We start from the raw sequence: 26,596 nt of genomic DNA, 5'->3' as shown, positions 1-26,596 counted from the left end.
AATTTTTGTATAAAATTAATTTTGTTTTATAATTTTTTTTTGTTATCTTCTATCTTCTATCTTCTATCTATAATATAATGACAAAACTTATATAATTTTAAAAGATTTATATTTACAGGTAAAAATAGTGGTAACATATGATTAGAAAGATGAATTATGTTTTAAAAAGCAAAATGGTAAACAGGGGAGAGAGATAGAGAGAGTGTGCATATGTTTAAGAAGGAAACAAAGGTCCAAAGGTCGTTAGTTACGTTCCCTTTCTTTCTTCTTCGTCTTTGTTTGCTTCCCTTCTCCAATTTTCCTTTCTTCTTCTCTCTCACAAGTCACAAGTCACTGATTCATTGATCGGTGGATATTCCCTCACACCGAATCACGACCATGGCCGAATCGGTGGAGCTTCCGAGTCGCTTGGCGATCCTTCCTTTCAGGAACAAGGTCCTCTTACCCGGCGCCATCATCAGAATCCGATGTACTTCCCCTAGCAGGTACCAATTTTCTTTCTTATTTTGCGCCTTCTTTTGTTCCTAACCAAATTTTCAAATTAATTTGATCCCTAATAACAGCCGTAGTTGAGTTTTTGCTTTTTGCTTTTGCTTTTGTTTATTATTGTTATTATGTTTTTTTACCTTGTTCTTTTTGTTGTTTGTTTCGAATTATCTTATTTTGTGTTCAAAATAGGTTATAAACTTATAATCAATAGTAATAAAGCTGCTTACTCCGAGAATTTTCCAACTTTTAGAGGCAAAAAGCGATTTTTCCTCAGTAAAGTGGATATTTTGGACCAATTATTGGCTGGCTTGAGTGCTTTGCCATGTATGAACTCTTGATTCGAGTATGAGAATATGGTCTCGTTATATTTTACAAGTGTTAGACAACTTTCACCAATTGAGCTAGTTTTTTGAATGAGTTAGGTCTATTCAATTCTAATAAAAATAAAAAATACCGGAAGAGGTTTACTTTCTAGTTGACAGTTGACTGACGCTAATGTATCTAAAGTCTAAACACAATTTATGTCTAAATTCGTTGAATTTTCAATATTTAAAAAAGTGAAAAAGACATGTTTTTATACGGAGGAAGTAACAATTTTCGTTGTTGATTTCATTTATCACGTGCTGGTCAGATATTTAGTCTATTTTTTTAAATAAAAAATTTATTGGTATCAATGGTATGCTATCATGGAGAACTCGACAGTTTCTACTTTTGAATGGATTGGCATTTAGCTAACAGTTGAATTTATTCATTTATTGTCTTCAAGCTTGTGCATACTTGTGACTTCTTTTCTCTTTTATATTTGTGTCAATGAAGTGTGAAGCTGGTGGAGCAAGAACTTTGGCAGCGAGAAGAGAAGGGATTGATTGGCATCTTGCCAGTGCGTGATGCTGCTGAAATTAAGCCCCTGGGCCCAGTTGTATCTCAAGGTTTTAAACGGATTAGTTTTTCTCTTGGTCTTTTTAAAGGGAAAAAAATTCGCCAGTTTTGTAATGGTCATTTTTATTCATGTTCCTTGTGGGTGCAGGTACTGATTCTGTAGACCAAAGCGCAAAAGTCCTAGGTGGTTCATCTGATTCTCATAAGCTTGAAACAAAAAAACCGAATGATGTTGTTCATTGGCATTCCAGGTATAGCTAGATTAAACAAGCAGCTTTTGTTCCACTTTAAAATCTAGTATCAAGTTGGTTTGATGATAACATTATAAAATTTATATATATATAAATTCATCTTTTCTCACAAGTTTTGCAATGGTACAAAATGAGAAATTTATGGATTTTGGGAATTTCAGAGGGGTAGCTGCTCGAGCATTACATTTATCAAGGGGAGTGGAGAAACCAAGTGGGAGGGTCACATACATAGTTGTTCTTGAAGGCTTATGCAGATTTAGTGTCCAGGAACTTAGCACAAGAGGAACATACCATACTGCAAGGATATCGTCCCTTGAGATGACTAAGACTGGTAATTCCATTATCTTTAACTTCAGTATTAACTTTTGCGTAGGAAATTTACATTTTTATACTTGGCTATTCTCAATATTGAAATTGACAAGCAGAAGTTGGAAAGAATAATAACATGTTAGAGATGTATCCTTGTGGCAATAATAACTTGGCTTTTGATATTATTTTTTCTCCCCAAGAATAAAACCAATAATCTTGTGGCAATTGGTTCCTCCCACAAATACTTTCTTGTTCTATATCAATCTTGTTTTCCTGCTATGAAGTGCATGGTGATGCATTTGCACAGTTAGCAATTAAAGCACTATCATAAATATGTATGTGAATATGTGATGATGTAATGTAGTATGGTAGATATGCTAATGTGAGTTATATTTGAAGTCTTGAAGATATATGTGAGGTATCATTTCCTCTTTGAAAAAGATGTCAAATGTTAGATAAGACAATAATACTTTTTTTTTTTAAATTATGAACCTTCTATTGAGGAGTGGGTATGTGGGTTTACAAGGTCTGGAAGTAGTTTATTCAATCATGATTCTTGTCTTTCGTTTTATCAAACTTTGCCAAATTTTAGCATTATGATAAAAAGGCAAAAAAGGAAGTCTAAATAAGTTTTCTTGTGATTTTATTACTGGTGAGATGTAATCCATTATCTTTGAAGATGCTGAGTTACTTCCATTTTTCTAATTTAGAGATGGAACAAGTGGAGCAAGACCCAGATTTCATAATGTTGTCTCGCCAATTTAAAGCAACTGCCATGGAGCTTATTTCTGCTTTGGAACTGGTAATGCTTCTCCTTGAAGATTTCTTCCACCGACATTGACTGAATATGTGAAATGCCATTTGAATATTGGACTTTAAAAACCTTGGTGTACTGTTATAATCTGTTGAATAATACAGTTAGATTTGATATGGTGGCTCAACATATACCTTGACAGCTTGTAGATAGGCTAATCTTTAGGTAATCTGTTGGACTTTTATGTTGTTGATAGCGACCATCATTTATAATATTTTGGGCCAGTCATGCTTTCTTAATTATATTCATATTATGTGCTCACAATTTGAGCTTAATTTACAGAAACAAAAAACTGGTGGAAGGACAAAAGTCCTTTTGGATACTGTTCCAGTTCACAAGTTGGCTGATATATTTGTTGCTAGCTTTGAGATCAGTTTTGAAGAACAGCTATCTATGTTGGATTCAGTTGACCCCAAAGTCAGGCTTTCAAAAGCAACCGAGTTAGTTGATAGGCACTTACAAGTAAGCAATATAGGTAATGGTTCCTAGTGCTGGCCTGGTTTCATATTGTCTGTCTCTAATTCCTGGCATGTCTCCTGCGAACAGTCAATTCGTGTTGCGGAGAAAATTTCACAGAAGGTTGAAGGACAGTTGTCAAAATCCCAAAAAGAATTTCTTCTGCGCCAGCAGGTTAGGGTTCTGGCACCATTTTGGCTAATATATTCGTTAAATGTAAAGCAAGGACATAGGTTTTAATGATATAGTTTCAACCTTGTTAAATTCATTGACATGTTTCAAGCCAACAATTTACAACGATGACTGTGTTGGCTGAACTTCACTCAAAGCAGTTTGCTTTAGCATTTCAGTAGGAAACATTTCCTTTATTATTTTAGGATTTCATATTGATGTTGAGTTTAACTGACCCTACTTAGTGGAATAAGATTCTACTGTTTTTGTATATTAATTGTAGGATTCTATGACATATTTAGGCACTACATTGTAATACCTATTTTTAAGAGAGAAACTTATGTAAAACATTTTAGTTTCTCTCTGTTTAGATGTAGGTTTAACATGATTGATGTGACCTTGTTGCTTAAATGGCATTGCTATACTCTCTGATGTTTCCTATGACAATTGTGTGCATGTTTTTATGCCCAGCAATTGAATATTCTTGGTCTGTAAGGCGCCAGAAAATTCTGGGTAGTTAGTTGTTCTGGTTTTATGATAGAATATGCTGGGATATCGTGTAATTATCAGAAACTTAGTGATATCCATGTAAGCAGCAATCTATTATGTAATGGGTTTAGAATTTTCTGGCCAGCTCAGCAGGGTAACATTTTACTATTGTTTATATGTGCTATCCGTTTTTGGCTTTTATTTAATAGCAGTATTTTGTTTTCCTTGTTTTGCTAAAAATATTTTAGATGAGAGCTATCAAAGAGGAACTTGGTGATAATGATGATGATGAGGATGACCTGGTTGCCCTGGAACGAAAGATGCAGGGTGCCGGAATGCCTCAGAATATATGGAAGCATGCACACAGAGAGTTGAGGTACTTTCTGATGATGGTGATTATTGATCTTTATGATGAAATTACCAGTTATGGAGATAATCAGTTAAATTTACTGTAATTTCGGTCTCAGGAGACTTAAAAAAATGCAGCCTCAGCAACCTGGGTATACCAGTTCACGGGTTTACCTAGAGCTTCTTGCTGATCTGCCGTGGCAGAGGGCCAGCGAAGAGCTTGAGCTAGACTTAAGAGCTGCCCGGAAGCGTTTGGACAGTGATCACTATGGTTTAGCAAAGGTCAAGCAGCGGATAATTGAATACCTAGCCGTTCGCAAGGTTGTCAATTACTATGACTTTTTTGCCTGTATATATGTTGTACTTTGTGAAATTTAATCTGTTTCTAATCAAGTATATGTATGAAACACAGCTTAAACCAGATGCAAGAGGCCCTGTGTTATGCTTTGTTGGACCACCAGGTGTTGGAAAAACATCATTGGCATCTTCCATTGCTGCTGCCTTGGGAAGGAAATTTTTGCGCATATCCCTTGGTGGAGTCAAGGATGAGGCTGATATTAGAGGGCATAGGAGAACATACGTTGGAAGCATGCCTGGGAGACTTATAGATGGATTAAAGGTTAATGACTTAATATCCACTTAAATTGATGGTTTTCAGTGGCTAAGAGAAGGGGGATTGAATATTAGCCCCTTTTTCGCTTGATAACACTTGCTGGTCTTTGAAACAACTTCTGGAGACTTTGTGCCTTTTTGTCTCGTAACCAGCTACGAGACTTTTTTTTGTCTCGTACCCAGCCACGAGACTTTTCTTTTTGTCTCGTCGATCAGCACGAGATATTTTTCAGTTTTATCTCATGTGCAGCAGAAACAGAAATGGAGTAGAAAAGAGAGAAAATTACACCCAGATATATCCTGATTCAGCTGCTAAGTGCAGTGCAGCCTACATCCAGTCTCCATCACAACAATGATGGAATTTCACTATAATCATCTTTGATTACAAACACCAATTCTCCCTAAGAACTACCCTTCCTATCCGGGACAAGTCCAGAATCTAAACCCAATCCTAAACTTGACTTGGTTACTGCCAAGCTTTCATTGCTAAGTGTTAACCCAACTTGCAATGAAATTCCCACAGAATCATGAAACACAACACAGATGTACAAAGGAACTCTAAGGACATCTATGACTTTTTCTTTTAATTTTGTGCACTTTGCCTTTTTCTGTTCTATGGCTTTTTCTTACAAACCTCACTGTTTGCCTTTTTCCATGAGACTCAAGACAGACAAAATTAAACAGAAAATTACAAAGCAGAATACATTGAAGGAAAAGAAATTCTGTTAGTTTAGGTAGCTCTGAAAACCCTATGCTTTGCACTCTCACTCTTTTCTCCTTGAATCAAACCCTGACTGTTCACCCTTACTTATAGGGAGAAGCCTCCAAAGTTGAAACTAAACAAACCAAGCTAATCTTCTTCTTCTTCAAACAGAACCAGTTCGGCCAGAGAGAGAGAAGAGATAACCCATGAAAAACCCAACATGCAATTACCTCTAGTCCTTTCTTGGTCACCAATCTTCATCAATCCGAGCCCTCCATCCTTGCTTTGCTCTCCAAGATGAACCTCTGGCCCTTGATGCTTCATGATGATGATAGCTTCATCTGCTCCAATCTCTGCCTCCTCCATCACATAGCCACTGTAGCTACCTTCTGTGGTGGTTGAGTAGAATCAGAGACAAGTTATCCTCTCTAAGGATCTTCTTCTCTGACCGATATCTTCTCTTCCATTTTTGGGTATGGAGAAGTCAAGATCTTTTTACCAAATCTTACCACAAGTGTTGAGAATCTTAGCCACAGCATACTTTTAGTTTGCTTTTTCTTGCCATCATTGTGATGGTCTTGTAGCGTGCTTCTTCTTCTCTTCGGTGGGTAGCTTTAGCTTCCATGGTTTGCTGTGTAATGACCGAAAGAGAGAAGAGAAATGAGAGAGGAAAAGAAAAGCACTTAAGTGATCTTGACAAATTAAATAAAAAATGATTTGCTTTTACTTCCCTTTGCTTTAGGTAGCGTGCCTCATTAAGGCAAACCATCAAATCCATAACAATTTCTCTCTCATTGTTCCAAGGTCTGCATTAACTATCCTTAATAAAATTTTGAATTCCATTACTTGAAGGAAAGAATGAGATCCGTTGGAAGCAATGAAACTTTGCTTTCTTTGCTTAATAGTTTCGGACCAAGCTTTGGTCTTTTTAGCAAAGATTTCAATTGGGCTTGTAGCAATAATGATTCAAACTGGCCCAGCTAATGTGATAACAATTCAGCCACAAGAATCAAAACATTTTTGCATTAATGCTGAATTTATTTTTTTTAAAACAATTGGGCTTGCAACAATTTTCTTCTCTGTTCGGCCCAAACAGAACCTGCATAGCAAACAATTAATTTAATCAACATACATGAATTGAAATTAAATTAATATTTTTGCAATTAATCAAATTAATAATGTTTAGTCATCACAAATGTTAACTTAGAGTTTTCCAAACTCATCATAAATTTTGAAGATACCTATATTACGATCTGTAGGGCCTTTGTAAACATATGCTGAAAATTATTTATAGTTTAAGATTTTGATACATAGAATTCTTGCATTTTCTTTTGCCTTTTGCAATTTGATTTTGTCCTAGTGAATGAAATTAGAGATCAGATGGGTCAATATTAGGAAGCATGAAGACAATTTAGATGCCAAATGTTTGCAAAAAACCATAGAATATTAGAATGAACAATGCAGATTTAGCATAATAGAGGTAGTGGATTCCTACTGCAAGATGGTTTTCTGTATGAGGTGTGACTGTTTTCTGAGCATTCAGTGCATATGATTGGAGTTTAGATGAGATGAAGTCTCATTTCCTTCACTCTCTCTCTCTCTCTCTATATATATATATATATATATCTTTCTGGCAATCTCATTTATTCTAACAAAAATGTCATTTTGTGAGAGCGTAAAATGTCAATACCGAGTTTAATGAGTATTTATGTATGAATTTTGATTTGTAAATTCATGTGGCAAAGTTCATTTATTCTTTCATTATCATATGATGTAAGGTTAATTTTAGTTACTGTAGTGTTGGACTAAAGAATAGAATTTGTAAAATTTAGTTCATGCTGTTTGGTCTTACACTGAAATGCTTTTGTGCATTTGACCTGTAGAGAGTAGCTGTTTGCAACCCAGTTATGTTGCTTGACGAAGTTGACAAAACAGGTTCTGATGTTCGTGGAGATCCAGCTTCAGCGTTGCTCGAAGTTCTTGATCCCGAACAAAATAAAACATTCAATGATCAGTATCCTATGCTGCAGTAGTAATTTCTTGATTAGAACACATGTTCTATTGCATTTTTACTATGTCAACCCCAAGTGATCTTTTCCTATTATAAGGAAGTTTTGTTTTTGTTTATTTGTTTTTTTCCTTTACTTATCTTTTTTCTTTTCTGTTTAAAATTATTGCGAACGGGACAGGATTAGTTCAAAAGTTGTTCCTTAATCTTAGCTAGCTATTTGAATGTTCCATTTGATCTATCCAAGGTAATTTTTGTGGCAACAGCAAATAGGATGCAGCCTATTCCTCCACCACTTCTGGATAGAATGGAAGTTATTGAGCTTCCTGGATACACACCTGAGGAGAAGCTCCAAATTGCCATGCATCATTTGATTCCAAGAGTTTTAGACCAGCATGGATTGAGTTCTGAGTTTCTTCAGGTTCCAGAGGTACTGCCTGTCTTCAATATGGTAGTTAGGGAGTGATGCAGATTTTCTGTTCATTTGCCAGAAGAACAAATATTTTCAGTTCCATCTAGGGTTAAATTTAAGCAAGCAAACAAGTAAATATTCTAGTGTCCACCTTTCATAGGAAAAAAAGGGACTATGTTATTTATTAATCTGTCATCTTTTAAATAAATCTATGACTTAGCAATTAAATTTATAGTTATCGAGTCTAGCAGATCTCTTTTCTTAAATCTGCAAAATCTTTGGAAGATCAATGGTATGTTTTAAACTTAGGTCATACTGTTGTTGATTGAACACCAGAAGTCTTGCTTTAGTAGTTCTTGGGATTGCATTCTTTCCTCTATGTTGTGTTCCATCTTGAAAGGATGCAAGTAATCTTTTGTTACAGAGTTTTAATGAACTCCTTTGATGTAGGAAATGGTGAAACTTGTCATTCAAAGATATACCAGGGAAGCTGGTGTGCGAAACTTGGAAAGGAATCTGGCTGCCCTGGCACGTGCTGCTGCAGTAAAAGTTGCAGAGCAAGAACAGGTAGTTCCACTAAACAAAGGGATGCGGGGACTTGCTACACCACTTATGGAAAACAGACTTGCTGACAGCACTGAAGTTGAAATGGAGGTGATACCAATGGGTGTCAATAGTCGGGAAATATCAAACACGTTCAAGATTGCCTCTCCTCTCATTGTTGACGAAGCTATGCTTGAAAAAGTGCTTGGGGTAATTAATATAGAATGATATGTTATAGTACATAGAGAAGGCTTTGTTACATTTAAATGAGTTACCCTGGTTATAGTTCTCAACTTCTCATCCTGAAAGGTTTTCACTAAAAAATCTAAGAGATTTGATAATATGCTTAAGAAGTACTGCCTAATTTATTGATATCGTTGAATGCAGCCTCCAAGATTTGATGATAGAGAAGCTGCAGATCGTGTTTCAACCCCTGGAGTCTCTGTTGGACTGGTTTGGACTTCTTTTGGTGGAGAAGTTCAATTCGTGGAGGCTACGGCAATGGCAGGGAAGGGTGAACTGCATCTCACTGGACAACTTGGTGATGTTATCAAAGAATCAGCTCAAATTGCATTGACATGGGTAAGCTATAATATCTAATTCTATTTTTCCTCCCATCTTCTTACATGCATCTTATGAGCTCTGTTTCAAAAATCTATGGCACCTGTGCATATATGATTAATTATCTAAGGGGTTTCATTTGCCAATAAGTATTGTTTCAAGGCACTGTCATTCCCTTTAGCAGCAAGGTGGTGTGTACTTTAACATTATGTGTGTGACTTACATGGATTAAATCAACTATCATTACATGCTCGTAACTATAGAGGATTGGTTTTATAGGTAAGGGCAAGGGCAACTGACTTTGGGCTGGCTACGGCAGACGGTATTAATCTTTTAGAGGGCCGAGATGTACACATTCATTTTCCGGCTGGTGCTGTACCTAAAGATGGTCCTTCAGCTGGTGTTACTTTGGTCACAGCGCTGGTATCACTCTTCAGTCAGAAGAGGGTAAGATCAGATACAGCTATGACTGGAGAAATGACATTGAGGGGGCTTGTACTCCCTGTTGGTGGCGTCAAGGATAAGGTAAAGTTCTTATGTCTTCATAATCTGTATAAACTTTCTATGAAGCTACGATGGGTCTTTGTTCCATGCAAGATGAAATAGGATGTTAGCCCAAATTAACTACTATACTGATTAGTACGACTGTACGAGCAAGAAACGTAACTCGGATAAAATTCATAAGAAAAATAAGAAATACAGGTTCATTTGCTTGTGAAACTTATTCTGTTCTTAAATCTTAGTTAAACTCTATTTTTTATTTCTGTGACTTTGATGTCAAATCCTACATTCTACAATTTCCTTTTGATCTAATCTGGCGACTCTTCTGCCATTGGCCATGGCCACCACATTGTCCACCTTAAAGCAGGGAATTGGCCATGGCTGCCTGTTGTCAAATCAAAATCAGATTTCTAATTTCTTTCATGTATATTTTCTATAAATAGAATTAATTATAATATCCTTTTTTTTTAGTTTAGTTTAATTTTAGGGATTTTATGATTAGAAATCTTTCTTTTATTTTAGCCTAGTATTTTTTCTATTTTTTAGTTATTTCTATTTCAGTAATTCCTCTCTAAAGAGAATGATTCCCTATACATTTGATATACATAATATTCAAACACTTTTAAGTTGGTATCAAAGCAAGGTTTTTGCATTGTGCCTCTGATTTATAGTTATGACTGACAGTTCTTCAGTCATTAATCATGAACAGAAGGAGAATACCACTCCTATTCCATCAGATTTAAAATTTGAGCAATAGGTACTAGTTAGTGGTGACTATCATTCAGTTCAGATCACTACATTTCGACTCAATGGGTCAAACTACCTTAGGTGGTTTCAATCAGTTCAGATGTACATCTGTGAAAGAGGAAAGATTGGATATCTCACTGATGAGCGAAGATAGCCTAATGTCACTGATCCACAATATAATGTGTGGGATATCGAAAATTCCATGGTGATGACATGGCTGGTGAATTCAATGGAAGAGGATATCGGTAGTAACTATAATGTACTATACTACTGCCAAAGAATTGTGGGATTGTGTCAAGGAGATGTATTCTGATCTTGGTAACAAATTCCAGATTTATGAATTTATTCTGAAAGCTAGAGAAATTCAACAAGGGAGTGACAATGTCACCAAATATTTCCACACATTGAAGCGGGTGTGACAGGACCTTGACCACTTCAATAACTACAAGTGGAATTCAACCGCTGATGCCAAACACCACCAACAAACAGTTGAAGAAGGGAGGATATTCCAATTTCTTGCAGGCCTCAATGTGGAGTTAAGATGAAGTTCGTGGCACAATTATTGGAAGAGCAATCCTACCTTTAATTGGAGAAGTATTTGCTGAAGTTAGAAGAGAGAAAACTCGTAGAGCTGTGATGATGGAAAAGGCAAGACTGAACAGACTTCTTTGGAGTGTAATGCACTCTTAGTGGCACCTGCTGCACTTAAAAGTTCATCAAATCAGAAGCACCCCTCCAATCTTTGATGTGACCACTGCAATAAACCTCGCCACACCCGAAAAATCTGTTAGAAGATTCATGGAAAACCAATATATTTTAAAGGCAGCAAACCTAGTCCCAGAATACGTTCTACCCCAACTGCTCATGAGGTTGAAAATTCATCCTCGAGTAAGGAAAAGGTTGAACAGCTCATAAGGATGTTAAATTCCAGTTCTGTGTCTAGTACTTCTAGCGGTTCTTTGGCTTAAACAGGTAATTTTAGTATTCCTATGTCCCTTAACTGCACTTCAAACTTGAATGCATCATGGATTGTCGATTCAGGTGTATCTGACCATATGATCAATCTCTCCCCCTTATTTAAAACTTATTCTCCTTGCTTTGGAAACGAGAAAATTAGAGGAGTTGATGGTAGTTTTTCATCTATTGCTGAAAAAGGTATAATTAAATTGTCCAAAAATATTGACCTAAGAAATGTCCTACATGTACCAAAGCTTTCTCGTAATTTTCTCTCTATTAGTAAAATCTGCAAGGATTTCAATTATGCTGTGGCATTCTTTGACACTCAAGGTATTTCTTAGGATCGGACCTCGGGAAAGATGATTGGCAATGCTAAGATGATGGACACTCTAGTTTTTCATCTCAAACATTTGTTTCCAAATTTGTTTAAGAATATTGATTCTTCCTTACTTAAATGTCAGTTATATTCGTGCAAAAAGGTCATAGAGTTCCTTATTACTCTTAATCTTATCATGCGTCTAAACCTTTCCACTGAATTCATAGTGATGTATGGGGTCTATCGAAAATAACAACTCAATTTGAAAAAAAATGGTTGTAACCTTTATCGATGACCACACACAACTATGTTGGATCTATATCATGCATGATATTTTTCAACAATGGTACAAACACAGTTTGACACACAAATTTCAAAATTAAGAATGATAATGTCATTGAATACTTTAATAAAAATCTTGGTAAATTTCTTCAAAAAAAGGTATTCAATATCAATTTACATGTCTCAATACACCCCAACAAAATGGCATTGCTAAAAGGAAGAATAAACATCTTGAAGTAGCATGTGCCATTATGTTTGAGGGTAATGTTCCAAAGTATTTATGGGGAGATGCTGTCCTAACAGCAGCCTATCACATAAATCGAATGTCCACGCATGTGTTAAATTACTGCACATCGTTGGATACTTTCAATGATTTTTCAGCATGTACGTTGCATTCTGACTTACCTTTAAAAGTATTTGGTTGTACTGTGTTTTTGCATACACCTTCATATCAAAATAAACTTGATCCAAAGACAGAAAAAAATACATTTTTGTTGGTTATTCTCCAAGTCAAAAGGGTTATAAATGTTTCAATTCATACACACAAAGATTTTATATAAGCATTGATGTTACTTTTTTGGAATATGAAACCTTTTTTTAGAAAAATTCTCTACAGGGGGAGAGTCTAAGTGAATTTTTTTTTTTTGCTTGAACCTTTACCCACTCCTATTTTACATATTAAGGGTACAACTTTCATTGATCAAGCAAATTTTAAAACAAAATGTGGAAACCAATTCTGTAATTGTGCCAAAATTAGTTGGAACCCAAACAGGAAAAAAAATACCACAATCAGAAAAGAAGCTTTAATGTTATGTTCGGAAATATCCCAAGAGGACTAGAGTCCAGCCCATCATCTCTGTATCAACCCAATTTGAAAACTCAGAAGACGGTCCAACTGTATTACATCAGGAACTTCCAGGTAAATCTGAAATTGCCACTTCTAATAATAATTTACCAATAGCCTTTAGTAAAGAAACCAGAACCTGCACCAAAAAAGCGCTCAAAACCAGCACTAACCATCCTATTTCCAATTATGTCTCTTATCAAAATCTCTCTCAAAATCATCGAACCTTTACTTCTAAAATTACAAATCTGTTTGAGTTTAGGAACATAAAGGAAGCACTAAATGATTCCAACTGGAAAGTAGTAGTGTCAGAAGAGTGGCATGCACTCAAGAGGAATAAAACTTAGGAGATTATAAACCTGTCACAGGACAAATTGGTTGGCTGAAAGTGGATTTTCACCATCAAGTGCAAGGCTGATGGAAGCATAAAGAGGTATAAGGCTAGGTTAGTAGCTAAGAGATTTACACAAACCTAGGGAGTATACTATCAAGAAACCTTTGCTCTAGTTGCTAAACTCAATTCTGTGAGGATTCTCTTGTCTCTTGTGAATTACAATTGGCGTTTACATCAATTGGATATAAAGAATGCTTTCCTGAATGGGGAGCTAGAGGAAGATGCGGTCATGAAACTTCCACCCGGATTTGAGGCTGAACTAGGGAGGAATAAAGTATGCAAACTAAAGAAGTTTCTCTATGAATTGAAACAATCCCCAAGAGCTTGGTTTGAACGACTTGGAATGGCGGTGAAGGGAGTTAGTTATACTTAAAGCTAAGTTAACCATACACTTTTCTATAAAAATTCAACAGCTAATAAAACTGCTATCTTAATTGTATACGTGGATGACATTATTCTGACAGGTGAAGATATCTTGGAGCTGAAAGACTTGAAGGAGAAGCTTGCCAAAGCATTTGAAATAAAAAAACTTAGCTCATTAAAATACTTTTTTGGAATTGAATTTGCAAGATATAAGAAAGGCATTTTTATGAACCAACAAAAGTACATCCTAAATCTTTTAAAAGAGACGGAATTACTTGGTTGTAAAGTTGCTAAAACACCTATAGAGCCCAACTTAAAATTGAAGCCAGCTGAACCAGAAAATGTAATGGACAAAGGGAGATATCAGCGGTTAGTAGGAAGGCTAATCTATTTATCCTATAACGGATATAGCCTTTGCTGTGTACATGGTAAGCCAGTTTATGCATTCACCTGGCCGAGAGAGAGAGAGAGAGAGAGAGAGAGAGAGAGAGAGAGAGAGAGAGAGAGAGAGAGAGAGATGTGCTTTCAACCTGGAGCTGCTTTCAACCCCATGGCTCTGTTACTAGAGGTGAAGCAGGTGGAGGACGTCGCTCAGTATAAGTGTGAGTTTGAGGCTGTAGCAAGAACGCAGAAAAACCTGGAAACAGAGGCTCTTATGTGCATGTTTGCAAATGGACTCAAAAAGAAAATTTAGGTCGAGTTGGAGGTGGCTCGGTTCGATAACTTACTAGCTCTAATGAATAGAGCCACGGCTATTGAATGAAGAAATCAAGCATGGAAGGAGACCGGAGTTGACCCTAACGGCAGGAGGGTGGAAGTGTTGCCGAAAGGGAGCAGGTTAGGGGGTCTGGTTCGGTGGGAGCTGGATTTGGATTTTTCAAAAATCCTAGTTTGGCGAAGTACAACACCCACGACAACAGAGGCGAATCGAGGGGCGAAATTGGATCCAACATAAGCAGAGGCACCCCTATTCCTCGTACAGGCCTTAACACCAGTTCGAACAGAGGCATTAGCGCTTTTCATTTGTAGATGACTCGTAACAGCAGCACGGCGGCTTTCAAACGAAGAGTGGACAGAGAGACAGAGGAAAGGGTTGTGCTTCAGATGTGGAGAGGAGTGGGGAGCTGATCATAGGTGCTCCATGAAGCACTATCAAATATACTCCTAGGAGAAGATGCAGAAGAAGAGGCAGAAGGAGACGTAGGGATGAACTAAGAGGCACATGAAGGGGAACCTAAACAAGAAGAGCTGTAACTGTCATCATATAGCTATTGGGGACTTACTACTCACAAGACCTTTAAGGTCCAAGGGGAGATTCAGGGAAGAACAGTCGTGGTGCTCATCAACCCTGGGGCTTCGGCAAATTTCATTGCCACCGAGTTGGTTAGGCAGCTGGCGTTACCGGTGAGAAAGATAAGGGAGTTTCAAGTGGAGGTGGGGAACGACGCTGTAGAAAAGGGGCATGAAGGCTGTGAAGGAGTTAACTTGAATATTTAAGGGGTCCAAATAGTTTAAAACTTCTTTGTAATGAAGCTGAGTCGTTCGGAGGTGGTGGTAGGAGCATGATTGCTGGCGAGTCTAGGGAGGTTTGTGGGAGATTATAGAGAATTAACATTGAACTGGAAGCAAGATGGTAGGGAGATGCAACTAAAAGGTGATCTTTCCTTGAGCAGAAGCAGGGCTTCATGGAAGAAAGCTTTGCACGCTTTGAAAAGTGATGGGGAGGGTTATGTTATCACCACCAGGGTTGCTGCCACCAAAGAGCAAGAGTAAGAGGTGATTTCTGCAGAAGCTAAACAATTTCTGCAACAATATGGGGACTTATTTTAGACCCCTGTAGACCTCCCATCCAAACACGAGAAGGACCATACAATTATCTTGAAGGAAAGGTCAGAGATTCCTCGCATCAGACCCTATAGATACCCACAATATCAGAAAATCAAGATTGAGAAAATTGTAGAAGAGATGCTGAATTCTAGCATCATACGTCCGAGCACTAGCCCGTTCTCAAGTCCGGTGATCCTTGTTAAAAAGAAAGATGGAGGCTGGCGATTCTGTGTAGATTACCGAGCATTGAATCGAGAGACCATAGCTGATAAATTCCCAATTCCGGTGATTGATGAGCTACTAGACGAATTGGGAAATGCAAGAGTATTCTCTAAATTAGACCCCAAGTCCGGCTATCACCAAATAAGGATGAGAGAAGATGACATCCACAAAACCGCTTTTCGAACTCATGAAGGACATTGAGTTTCTCGTGATGCCCTTCGGGATCACAAACGCTCCTTCTACTTTCCAGGCACTCATGAAGTAGGTGTTGCAGCCACTTTTGAGGAAGTTCATTTTGGTTTTCTTCGATGATATACTCGTCTATAGCTTGAGTTTGGAAGAACATTGGGGTCATTCGTAGTAGATTTTTGAAGTTCTCCGGTGCAACCAACTCTACCTCAATAAGAAGAACTGCTCGCCCAAGAACGTGTTGAATACCTGGGTCACATTATATCTAAAGAAAGAGTGGTAGCAGATCCCAAAAAGGTTCAAGACATGGTGGATTGGCCAGTTCCAAAGGACCTCAAAAGGTTGAGGGGATTCCTTGGGTTAACCGGTTACTATCACCGTTTCGTGAAGAATTATGGAGGCATAGCTTGGCTCCTTACACAACTATTGAAGAAGGATCAATTCAAGTGGGGTAATGAGGCACAAGCAGTTTTTGAAGCACTCAAGATTGCCATGGTGATAGTCCCAGTGTTGGCTGTCCCTTCATTTCAAATCCCTTCGCAATGGAGACTGATGCTTCCGGGAAGGGAATAAAGGCAGTACTATTGCAAGAAGGCAGGCCGGTGGCTTACATGAGTCATAAACTTTCTGAACAGGCTCAAGCTAAATCTGTTTATGAGAGAGAGTTGATGGCTATGGTCTTGGCAATTCAAAAATGGAGGCATTACCTCTTGGGGTCAACGGTTCACTGTTTATATGGACTAGAAAAGTCTTAAATTCTTTCTTGATATGTGAATTGGAGGCAAGGAACAACAGAAGTGGATGACCAAGTTGCTTAGGTTTGATTTTGAAATAAAATACAGGGCAGGGAAAGACAACAAAGTAGCTGATGCCCTTTCCAGAAAATTCCAATTTGCTGCTGTTTCTATGGTTTCAGCTGCTGAATGGGAAAACTTAGAAGATGAGGTGCAACATGACCCAAAACTCGAGCATCATGCAGGATCTGATTTTCGAAAAGGAGGTTACTGCTGGATATGCATTGAAAAATGGGTGGTTGCTGCACCAAGGACGTTTGGTTATTCCAAGGCATTCGAAGTTGATTTCCAAGATATTGGAGGAATTCCATGACACAAAGTTGGGAGGACATTCTGGTTTTTTTCAAACTTGTAAGAGGATAGTTGGAATACTGTATTGGGAGGGAATGAAGAAGGCCATCATGGATTATATGAGACACTGTGAAGTATGCCAAAGGAACAACTATTCCACCTTGACTCCAGCTAGGCTGCTACCGCCACTCCTTATCCCGACAAATATTTGGTCGGATATAGCTATGGACTTCATTGGAAGACTACCAAAGACACCATCATCTTCGTTGTGGTTGATAGGATGACGAAGTACGCTCATTTCTTTTCCTTATCTCACCCTTATTCAGCAATGGAAGTTGCAGACCTTCTTGTGAAGGAAGTGGTGAGATTTCATGGGTTTCCTACATCGATTGTTTCCAACCGTGACCAGTTCATGAGTGGTTTCTGGTCCAAAATCTTTAAAGCAGCAGGCACATCATTAAAGATGAGCTTAGCCCATCATCCCCAAATGAATGGGCAAAGCGAGACGGTCAACAAATGCGTGGAAACTTACCTTAGGTGCTTCGTGGGGTCTATACCAAAACAATGGCCCCGATTGTTGAATTGGGCAGAATATTGGTATAACACCAATTATCATGGGTCGATAAAATTGACTCCCTTAAGGCCCTTTACGGAAGGGATCCCCCAGTTCTGTTGCGGGGTGAGGGAGAAGCTGTGGTTGAAGAAGTAAGAAATCTTATGGAGGAAAGGAATCAGATGTTGGATGAATTGAGGTTTCAACTAGAAAGGGCCCAAAACCGAATGAGGATATATGCTGATAGGAAGAGAAGGGACGTAAACTTTTGAGCCAGGAGAGTTTGTGTACCTCAAACTGCAGCCTTGTCGAATGAAGACCTTGGCAAAAAGGGTCAACCAAAAGCCGAGTGCAAGATTCTATGGTCCCCTACAAGCTTAAATTACCGGAAGGAGCTCGGGTGCATCCGGTCTTCTATTTTTCTTTATTGAAGAAGTGTGTCAAGTCCACTGCTCAGATTCAGCCACTTCCTACGAGTCTAACAAAAGAGTATGAACTACAAGCTGAACCCCAAAAAATCCTAGCTGTTAGAAAAAATGTGGCTGATAAATTGGAGGTGTTTATCAAGTGGAGGGACCTTCTAGAATTTGAGAATTCGTGGGAAGCAGCAGCTACAATTCAAGAAGCCTTTCCTTCCTTTCACCTTGAGGACAAGGTGATGCTTCAAAGGGAAGGTATTGTTACATACCCTAGAGAGAGAGAGAATGCTGAGTCAACAGTAAAGGCAGCTAAAAAAAGAAGGAAATAATCCCTTTACCTTATTATTATTCTAGAAGAAGCAATAAAGAAAATGGAAGAATAATAGAGCAATAAAAATGTGTGATCATAAGTGACAATAATTGATGATTGGATTAGTCAAATGAGAGAATCAGAGAGGTGTAATCGTAGGAGTTGAATGCTTAATTTTAGGAGATAATTATGATAATTAATTTGGTTACAGAGAAGGAAGGCAATAAAAGAAAAAGCTGATTAGGTGAGAGGTAGGAAAAGATTTGGAAAGGCCTAGGCTAGGAGAGAAGAGGATTCTCAAAGTTCCTCTGTCGTTCTATTGTATTTCTATATTTCCCTTAAAATAAATTCCAGTGACGTCCACGGCGGCTTCACTCTATCGACACTGACCCAACGGTAGCCATTTTTTTACTGGCTATCAGTATTTGATATTCACCTTAATCCGGCCTATAGGTAGCCTTTTCCATGGCGCCAACAACCAAGCTCTGATACCATTGTTAAGTACCTAAGGGAAGCGGAAAACGACACCTTAAAAGCTAGCTGATAAAGGGGAAGAACCACTCTCCTTATATACAATATCAAGCATCCCATACTATCCGATGTAGGACTTTGAGCACCCCATAATACCCAAGTCCCTAACAGAATGTCATGGATAAGGTCAACTTCTGGGTATTGTACTTTTGTTGGAGGAAACCTGGTTAGTTGGAGTTGTAAAAAATAGAGTATTGTGGCACGAAGTAGTGCAGAAACTGAGTTTAGAGCAGTGGCTCATGGAATATGTGAAGCAGTATGGATTGAGAAAATCCTACAAGAACTAAATGTTTCCATTTCTCCACCAATAAAGTTGTATTGTGATAACAAATTTGCAATTTCTATTGCCCATAATCCAGTTCTACATGACAGAACTAAACATGTTGAAATTGACAAGCATTTTATAAAGGAAAAGATCGAGAGAGGACAACTTTGTATCTCATATGTTCCGGCCTGGCCACGGAACAATTAGCAGATGTTCTAACTAAAGGATTACCCAAGAAGACCTTTGATAGCATAATAAGCAAGCTGCCAATAAAGGATAACTTCAAGCCAGCTTGAAGGGGAGTGTTGACTAGATCAAATCAAATCAGATTCCTAATTTCTTTCATGTATCTTTTCTGTAAATAGAATTAATTATAATATCTTTTTCTTTTTAGTTTAACTTAATGTTAGGAATTTTATGATTAGAATTCTTTCGTTTATTTTAGGCTAGTATTTTTCTTATTTTCTAGTTATTTCTATTTCAGTAATTCTTCTATAAAGAGGATGATTTTCTGTACATTTGATATACATAATATTCAAACACTTCATTGTCCACCATAAAGCAGGGAACTTTTTGTTATTTAATTTTTATATTTTCACACTCGCTGCATCCAAACAATAATCCTCACTTATAATTCATAGATATGGTTGTTAAGTGCGTTTATTTGTGCTCTGCGTTTACTTGTGTTAATTTCGGTCCTTAGACAAGCAAACAATTTGTGTGCTTTGTTTGTGGGCATGCTACAGTGATATTTTTCGGGAAAAGAGTTTGCGAGTATGTAGTGAATTGTTTGACAGACATGCAGAAAAATAGGCATCTCATAAATTATGTGCTTCAAATTATTGTATAGTTCAGTGATTTAGAACTTATGCATTTTCTTATCAAGGACCATCATCTAATTTTTGTCAATCATTCACAGGTGTTAGCAGCACATCGTCATGGTATTAAGAGAGTTATCCTACCTGAAAGGAACTTGAAGGACTTGGTTGAAGTACCATCATCAGTTCTGGCCAATATGGAGGTAATTTTACTTATTTCTACTTCATGCTGGTATGTAGATTTAAGATGTCCCACATTAGCTGTCATACAATAAAGTGCAAATCTACCATGGGTTTTGTATTGGATATTCCTGTGTTCTTAATTTGGTAAAGTACTATTTTGGACGTTTCAAGCGTTAAAAAACAAAATTAGAATTTACCCAAACGTTAGGGACTATCCTTCTTAATTCCTATAGTTCTCAATGCATGTCCTAAATGGCTAAATAGCTTATATTTTAAATGAAATATTAAACCACATCTTGCTTCTGAACTTTCCTTAACAGATACTGATTGCGAAGCGGATGGAAGATGTGTTAGAGAATGCTTTCGAAGGTGGGTGCCCTTGGAGACAACACTCAAAGTTATAGCATATCGCTTTGGTCTTTAACTAGCAGCAACCTTTGTGTTTCAATCACAAATGGCTTTTACATGGCATCAACATCTGGTCCCATTCCTTGATCCTTGATTGATTTTAAAGACATTGGGAGACCGAGTATGTAACAATAACAATGACTCGGATGCGCAAAAAATTCAGGAAAAATATATAAACAATTCAGATGCGAGCCAACTTCTCCATTGGAGCAGAGGTACTTGTGGAACTTTTACATGACCACCATATGGCATGTTCTTACCCCACCCCCCAGCTGCCCAGCACCCTTCATGATGTAAATTAAACTAAATGTTTTTTTTTCCCCCCTAAATTTCATAGTTGTGCATATATAATTAATTTCTCTAAACTCTCTCTTTTTCTCTCTCTCTCTCTCTCTATATATATATATATATATTCGGTTGTTTGCCCATTTTTTTTTGCTTTTTTTAAATAAATTAAAAAAATTATATTTACTCTTTTAATCAATTTTTTATTTTTTTAACCGTTTATGGTAACTTCGTATTGTACTTACACCCATATGAGAGAAAAGCTACTCCAAAACGGTTTATTTAGAGATGTCAATGGGGTGAGGCGGGGGATGCTTCCCTGCTTCTCATCCCCGCCTCTAGATTTGCTCTCCATCTATATCTCCGTTCTCCGCTGTGGGAGAATATTGCTCCCCATTTTCATTTTTCACAGGGCTCCATTTTTCGTGGAGACTTCATTCCCCATGTATCTGATAGTTCTAACTAATTATTAATTTCCATATGAATAGAGCTGCAAGTATCCATCCTATACAAAAATAGCAAGATTTTATAAAAAAAAAGTCTAAACAACAAGATGGTAACTTCTTTCGAAATGACGCAGTGGAGGGACGTAACAGCGAACCAGAGGACAGAACAGTAGACGAGGTGGGAGACGCAGCAACAGAGGGGAGAATGGACACGACGACAGAGTTACGGAAAGGAACGCCGCAAATAGAGAGCACGACGTGGTGAGGGTAATGGCACGGTGATGTGTGACGATGCGGTGAGAAGGGAGAGTGGCGAGGGGGTGGCTGCAGAGAGGTTGGATGGAGTATGGACAACGTTAGAGATCTTTGAATTGAAGATTATGAGTTTTGGGTTTATATATATATGTTTTGGGTTTCGGGGATTAGCGGGGATGGGGAGGGGATCTCCGCTCGAGTCCCCGCGCCTGCCTCGGGAGAATTTGGTCGTCTATCCCCATCCCTGCAAAAAAATTTCCCACTATTAAATTCCCATTCGGGACAGTCCTCGTAAGAATCATTGCGTCTCGGAAAGTTTTGCCATTCCTAGGTTTATTTGTTGAACCTGCTCATTTTCTAAATATTAAGAGTTAAAACACATGATTTGTTAGGGAGCATTATAAAGTAAGCACTTATGTATTTTAGCTTTTTGCATATCGAACAATGACGTTGTACTTCTGAAGTTTCAAGTTTGCTGTCATATTGTAATATACTTCTGACGTAGTCTGTTGACATAGACTTGGTTTTTAAGATATTGTATTTTACGTGAAGGCTTTCTCAAGTTTACATTTCACCTAGTTTTTTTTATATTAATTAAAGAAATTTTTTTTAGCATATTATACACTTGAGTAAATGTTAAATAATAATTAATAAAATTATTAAATTATATTTGTGCTTGTTAATCATCAAAATTTAATCGGAGATGCAGTAAAGTTAATAATCTTTTTTTTTTATGTGATGAGAAAATAAACTTTAAAATTTTTTCAATGATTTTGAGAGATGCATATCAAATGATTAAGAGTATAAGAGCCTAAGGTGAGTTAATTATTTTTTATATGATGGATGAAATGGTGTAATATGTTGATATGAGTTGAAATGGGTGTATTTTACAAGTGTGATGTATAATGTAAATCGTTACTTATGATTTACATAACAAAAGAAATCGTTATTCACGATTTCTGTTAACTTTTTTTAATTTTTTATCTTATTTGAAATCGTTATTCACAATTTTTTTTATCCCATATCACTGTATTACACCAAAACATCATAGTATTAATGAAAAACACCAATAACAACCCAATATAAAAAAAATTAGCCGCCTAAGGTAATGGTTTTTCAAAAAAATCGAAGTACCTTATCAAAAACCAAATTAACCAATTATAACTCAAGTTATATTGTCAGTTCCTATAATAGACACGATAAACTCCGAAACAAAATCAGAGGTGAGGATAACATGACACTTCATATAGATAAGATATACATATGAAGCACAACAGTAGAAATAAGGGTAAGGGATAGGCATACAATACATCTCTAAATGAGCATCATGTTATTGATGAATTCAATGTCTAGAGTAGTAAGACATAAATGAATAAAGAATTGAATACAAATGAAACCAAAATGGCTAAATCTACATGATGTCAAATGAGCTTTGTAACATGGTTCTGAAAACTGGAAACCGGTCACTTAGTCGGTCCGGATAACCTAAAAAACCGAATGGCAAAGAACCGGTTAAAAAATCGGTCGAACCGACAGTTAACCGGCGAACCGGAAGAACCGTTCAATTTTTTGGCGGTTCAATGGTTTGGAAATTCAGAAGCCAAATGACGTCGTTTTGGCTAAAAAAAAAAAAAAGAGAAAGAAACTGGCGTACGCGTTAACCTAACCCTAATCACTAATCAGCCACCAATCACCCAAGCTCCCAGCCTCCCCTTTCTTCCCCCCTCACCCACCATTCACCAAGGCCACCATTGCCACCGCCCAGTCGCCCACCAAGCTCCAGATTCCAGAGCGCTCCTCATTCGCCAGTCGCCACCCAGCAGCGCTCCTCATTCGCCACCCAGCAGCGCTCCTCATTCGCCACCCAAACCACTGCACAGCAGCCGCGACCACCACCGCGTTGAGCTCGCCTCCTCGTCGCCGAACCTCGCCGAGCTCGCCGAGCCCGCCTCTCATTCGCCAGTAAGACTGATTTTCTTGTCTTCTTGATTTTGAACATGCTTCCCACTGATTGTGAGCTCGCCTGTTCTGTTTGAAAAAAAAAAAATAACAGGGCATCTGAGTTAAAAAAAAAATAATATATGAATCCAGTTAAATATGCTTCAGGTTCAATCTGTTTTTCAAGTCGTGTTGAGTCTCGAACCAGTTTTTCAATCCAGTTTTGTTGCTTCTGTTTGCTGCTGCATGAATCTGTTTTTGATTCTCTGTTTTTGCTGCTTCATGAATCTTCAATCTGTTTTTGCTGCTTCATGAATATGTTCTGATCTTAATTTTTGTTTTTGATTCTCTATGCTGCCTGTTCTATTTGCTGCTTCTGTTTGCTGGTTCATGAATATTTTTGTTGCTTCTGAATGGAAATAGTTTTAAATTTTTATTTTACCTGAATCAGTTGATTTCTGTGACTGTCAAGCTGCATGAAGTTGATCTATGCTGCCTGTTCTGTTTGCTGGAAATAGTTTTTGATTCTCAGTTGATTTCTGTGACTGTCAAGCTGCATGAAGTTGATCTATGATGCCTGTTCTGTTTGCTGGAAATAGTTTTTGATTTTCTATGCTGCCTGTTCTGTTTGCTGCTTCATTATTTTCATGGTTTTTTGAAGTTGATTTCTTGTCTTTGATTTTCTGATTGTTATAGATGGAACAATCACAAAGTAACTCACAGCCACAAGATAATGCTGCTCAAAATTCTCAAATTGGTTCATCTAGAGGTAAATCTGATCCAGCTTGGCAGTATTTTACAGTGAAGTATGACAAAAATAACAAGGCTCAATATACATGTATTTTCTGCTTGAATACTTACAATGGAGGGGGGATATATAGAATGAAATATCATCTTGCAAAAATTTCTGGACAAATTAAAGTTTGTAACAAAGTAACTGAAGATGTTGAGCTTCAATTCAAAAGGCTTTTGGAGGAAAACAAAAAAATAAGGCAGAAAAAAGAAAATTTACATCTGATTGTTATGATGTGAAAAGTGAAAGAGAAGCGGAAGAAGAGGGTGAAGCGCCTAATCCTGTACAACCTCCGGCTCCTGCAACAATGGGAGACAAAGGAAAGAGAAGAGCGATTGCTGCTACTCCAATTGGAAGTTATTTTAAGGAAAGGACTACGCCAGGCTCTCAACCAGCTTTGAAAAGTGTCTTGGCCAGTAAACAAGTTAAACACAAGGTTAAGTTGGGGCTTGCAAGATGGATCATTGATGCACGGATTCCATTCAATGCAATTCAATCGCCTTACTTTCAACCTGCCTTGGACGGCGTTGCTACGATTGGACCTGGTTTCAAGGGACCGTCGTATGACGAAATGAGAGTTCATTTGCTGGCCGATCTTAAGAAGGAGTGTCAGTTGCTTGTTGAAGGTTATAGGAGCTCGTGGAAAAGGACTGGTTGTACACTGATGGCAGATGGCTGGACTGATCAAAGGCAACGTACGTTAATTAATTTTCTAGTTTATTGTCCTGCTGGTATGTCATTTGTTAAGTCTGTTGATGCTTCTGATATGATAAAAACTGCCGATACCTTGTTTAAACTGTTTGCTGAGGTTATTGAGTGGGTTGGGTCTAGTAACATTGTGCATGTGGTTACTGATAATGCTGCGAATTATGTATCTGCTGGGAAACTCATTCATGAAAAGTATCCAAACATTTTTTGGTCTCCTTGTGCTGCTCATTGCATCAATCTTATCTTGAAAAACATAGCAAGTCTTCCTCACATAGCTGACCTTGCCTCTCGTGCTTCAAAAGTGACTGTCTTTGTTTACAATCATATGATTTTCTTGTCATGGCTTAGAAAAATAAAAGAGTGGAAAGAAATTGTTCGACCAGGAGTAACACGTTTTGCTACTGTTTTCATTACTTTGAAAAGTATATATGATCATAAACAAGACTTGCAAGCATTGGTGATTGACAAATATTTCACTTCTTATAAATTATCCAAGAGTGTCAATGGGAAGATGGTTAGTTCAATTATCTTGGATAGTAAGTTTTGGGAGGATTGTTTTACTACTGTTATGCTTGTTGGTCCTCTAATTAAGTTATTGAGGCTTGTGGATGCTGATGAGAAACCTTCTCTGGGTATCGTGTATGCGGGCATGCAAAGAGCCAAAATTAATATCAAGACAATGTTTAGAAATAGGAAATCTGCATACACACCTTATACAAGTATCTTGAAAATGCGGTGGGATAAGCATTTGAAGCGTGACCTCCATGCAGCAGCATACTTTTTGAATCCAGATTACTTCTATAGCGAGGGGTTTGTTGAAAAGGCAAATATCTTGAGGTCTTTGCTTGATTTATTTGATATTGAAACTCTTTGCGATGACTCGGTTGCCGCAATGCAAGAGATACAATTGTATCGAGATCGAAAAGGAAGTTTTGGAAGGGAAAGTGCATTGAAAGCAATTAAGAGACTTGAACCTGGTAAGTATTTATATTTCTATGTTCAATTTACTTTGAATATTTTTTAAATATTGAATGAGAATTGATGGTTGAATTTCATATTCTGGTAGGTGAATGGTGGAGGCTACACGGTGGGAGTGCTCCTAACTTGCAAAAAATGGCAGTTCGTCTTCTTCATCAAACATCTTCATCATCCGGCTGCGAGAGGAACTGGAGCCTCTTTGAACAAATCCATTCAAAGAGGAGGAACCGATTAGAGCATCAAAGGCTAACTGACATTGTTTATGTCACTTATAATCTACTTCTTCAATCTAGAATGCATCGCAAGAAGAAGAATTATGATCCAATTGACATTCAAAGCATTGACACAGTAGATTTTTGGGTAATGCCGGATGAAGAAGATCCTGAATTTACTAATGGAGACATCGAAGGCGTTGAAAATTTAATTTATACGGATAATGCTATGCCTTCATATCCTACAGGTTATTGAAATAGCAAAACTTGTTTCATTTCCTCTCAATATCTGATGTAAAGTTCTAACTTTAATTTTTTCTTGGTTTTCTATTTTATTTTATTAGATGGAGGAGATGTGGAACTTGGTGTGGATTTCCCTAATGTTGCTGATTCTTCAAATACAACTTCTTTTGGTGGTACTTCTGATGATGGTGGCTTTGGATTACCTGTTTATGATGGAGATGTTGGAACACTTAATGATAATTATAATTTTTGATGAGTTGCACCTTTGATTAGTTGAAAACTTGCTAGTAATTGTATCTTTTGAATGTAGAACATTAGGGGTTTGTCATTATGTATGTTTTATTTTTTGTTTAGTTATAAACTTTGATGTTTGAAGTTATTTGTGAACCTCTAATATTAAGAAATGGATAATTTATTATGTGAAATATTAAATTTTATTAAGTTAGAAATTATTGAATTTATATACTTAAGATTATTTT

General features: G+C 37.4%; 2 protein-coding genes and 1 pseudogene across 2 annotated transcripts; all 3 read left to right on the top strand.

Moving 5' to 3' along the window:
• Positions 1 to 108: 108 nt before the first annotated feature.
• On the top strand, positions 109 to 20,624 carry LOC107628791 (lon protease homolog 2, peroxisomal). The gene is made up of 17 exons (XM_016331396.3): positions 109 to 485; positions 1,306 to 1,418; positions 1,517 to 1,619; positions 1,781 to 1,950; positions 2,639 to 2,730; positions 3,025 to 3,204; positions 3,289 to 3,372; positions 4,107 to 4,234; positions 4,326 to 4,527; positions 4,619 to 4,825; positions 7,405 to 7,535; positions 7,746 to 7,959; positions 8,392 to 8,694; positions 8,872 to 9,066; positions 9,325 to 9,570; positions 19,770 to 19,871; positions 20,172 to 20,624. The coding sequence occupies exons 1-17, from the start codon at positions 379 to 381 to the stop codon at positions 20,253 to 20,255; spliced, it is 2,661 nt and encodes an 886-aa protein (XP_016186882.1). The 5' UTR covers positions 109 to 378; the 3' UTR covers positions 20,256 to 20,624.
• LOC148576241 (uncharacterized) lies at positions 10,551 to 14,769 on the top strand (annotated as a pseudogene).
• A 3,255-nt stretch (positions 20,625 to 23,879) lies between the features above and the next one.
• On the top strand, positions 23,880 to 26,370 carry LOC107605408 (uncharacterized). Its single transcript, XM_021108960.2, has 3 exons — positions 23,880 to 25,661; positions 25,751 to 26,122; positions 26,219 to 26,370. Exons 1-3 carry the CDS (start codon positions 24,284 to 24,286, stop codon positions 26,368 to 26,370), a joined length of 1,902 nt encoding a protein of 633 aa, XP_020964619.1. The 5' UTR covers positions 23,880 to 24,283.
• The last annotated feature ends 226 nt before the right edge of the window (positions 26,371 to 26,596 follow it).

This window comes from Arachis ipaensis, chromosome B1 (assembly GCF_059453495.1).
Source record: "Arachis ipaensis isolate K30076 ecotype BB chromosome B1, ASM5945349v1, whole genome shotgun sequence".
Taxonomy (NCBI): Eukaryota; Viridiplantae; Streptophyta; class Magnoliopsida; order Fabales; family Fabaceae; genus Arachis; species Arachis ipaensis.
The sequence above is the reverse complement of the archived record's forward strand: the minus strand, read 5'-3'. Positions and strand labels throughout refer to the sequence as shown.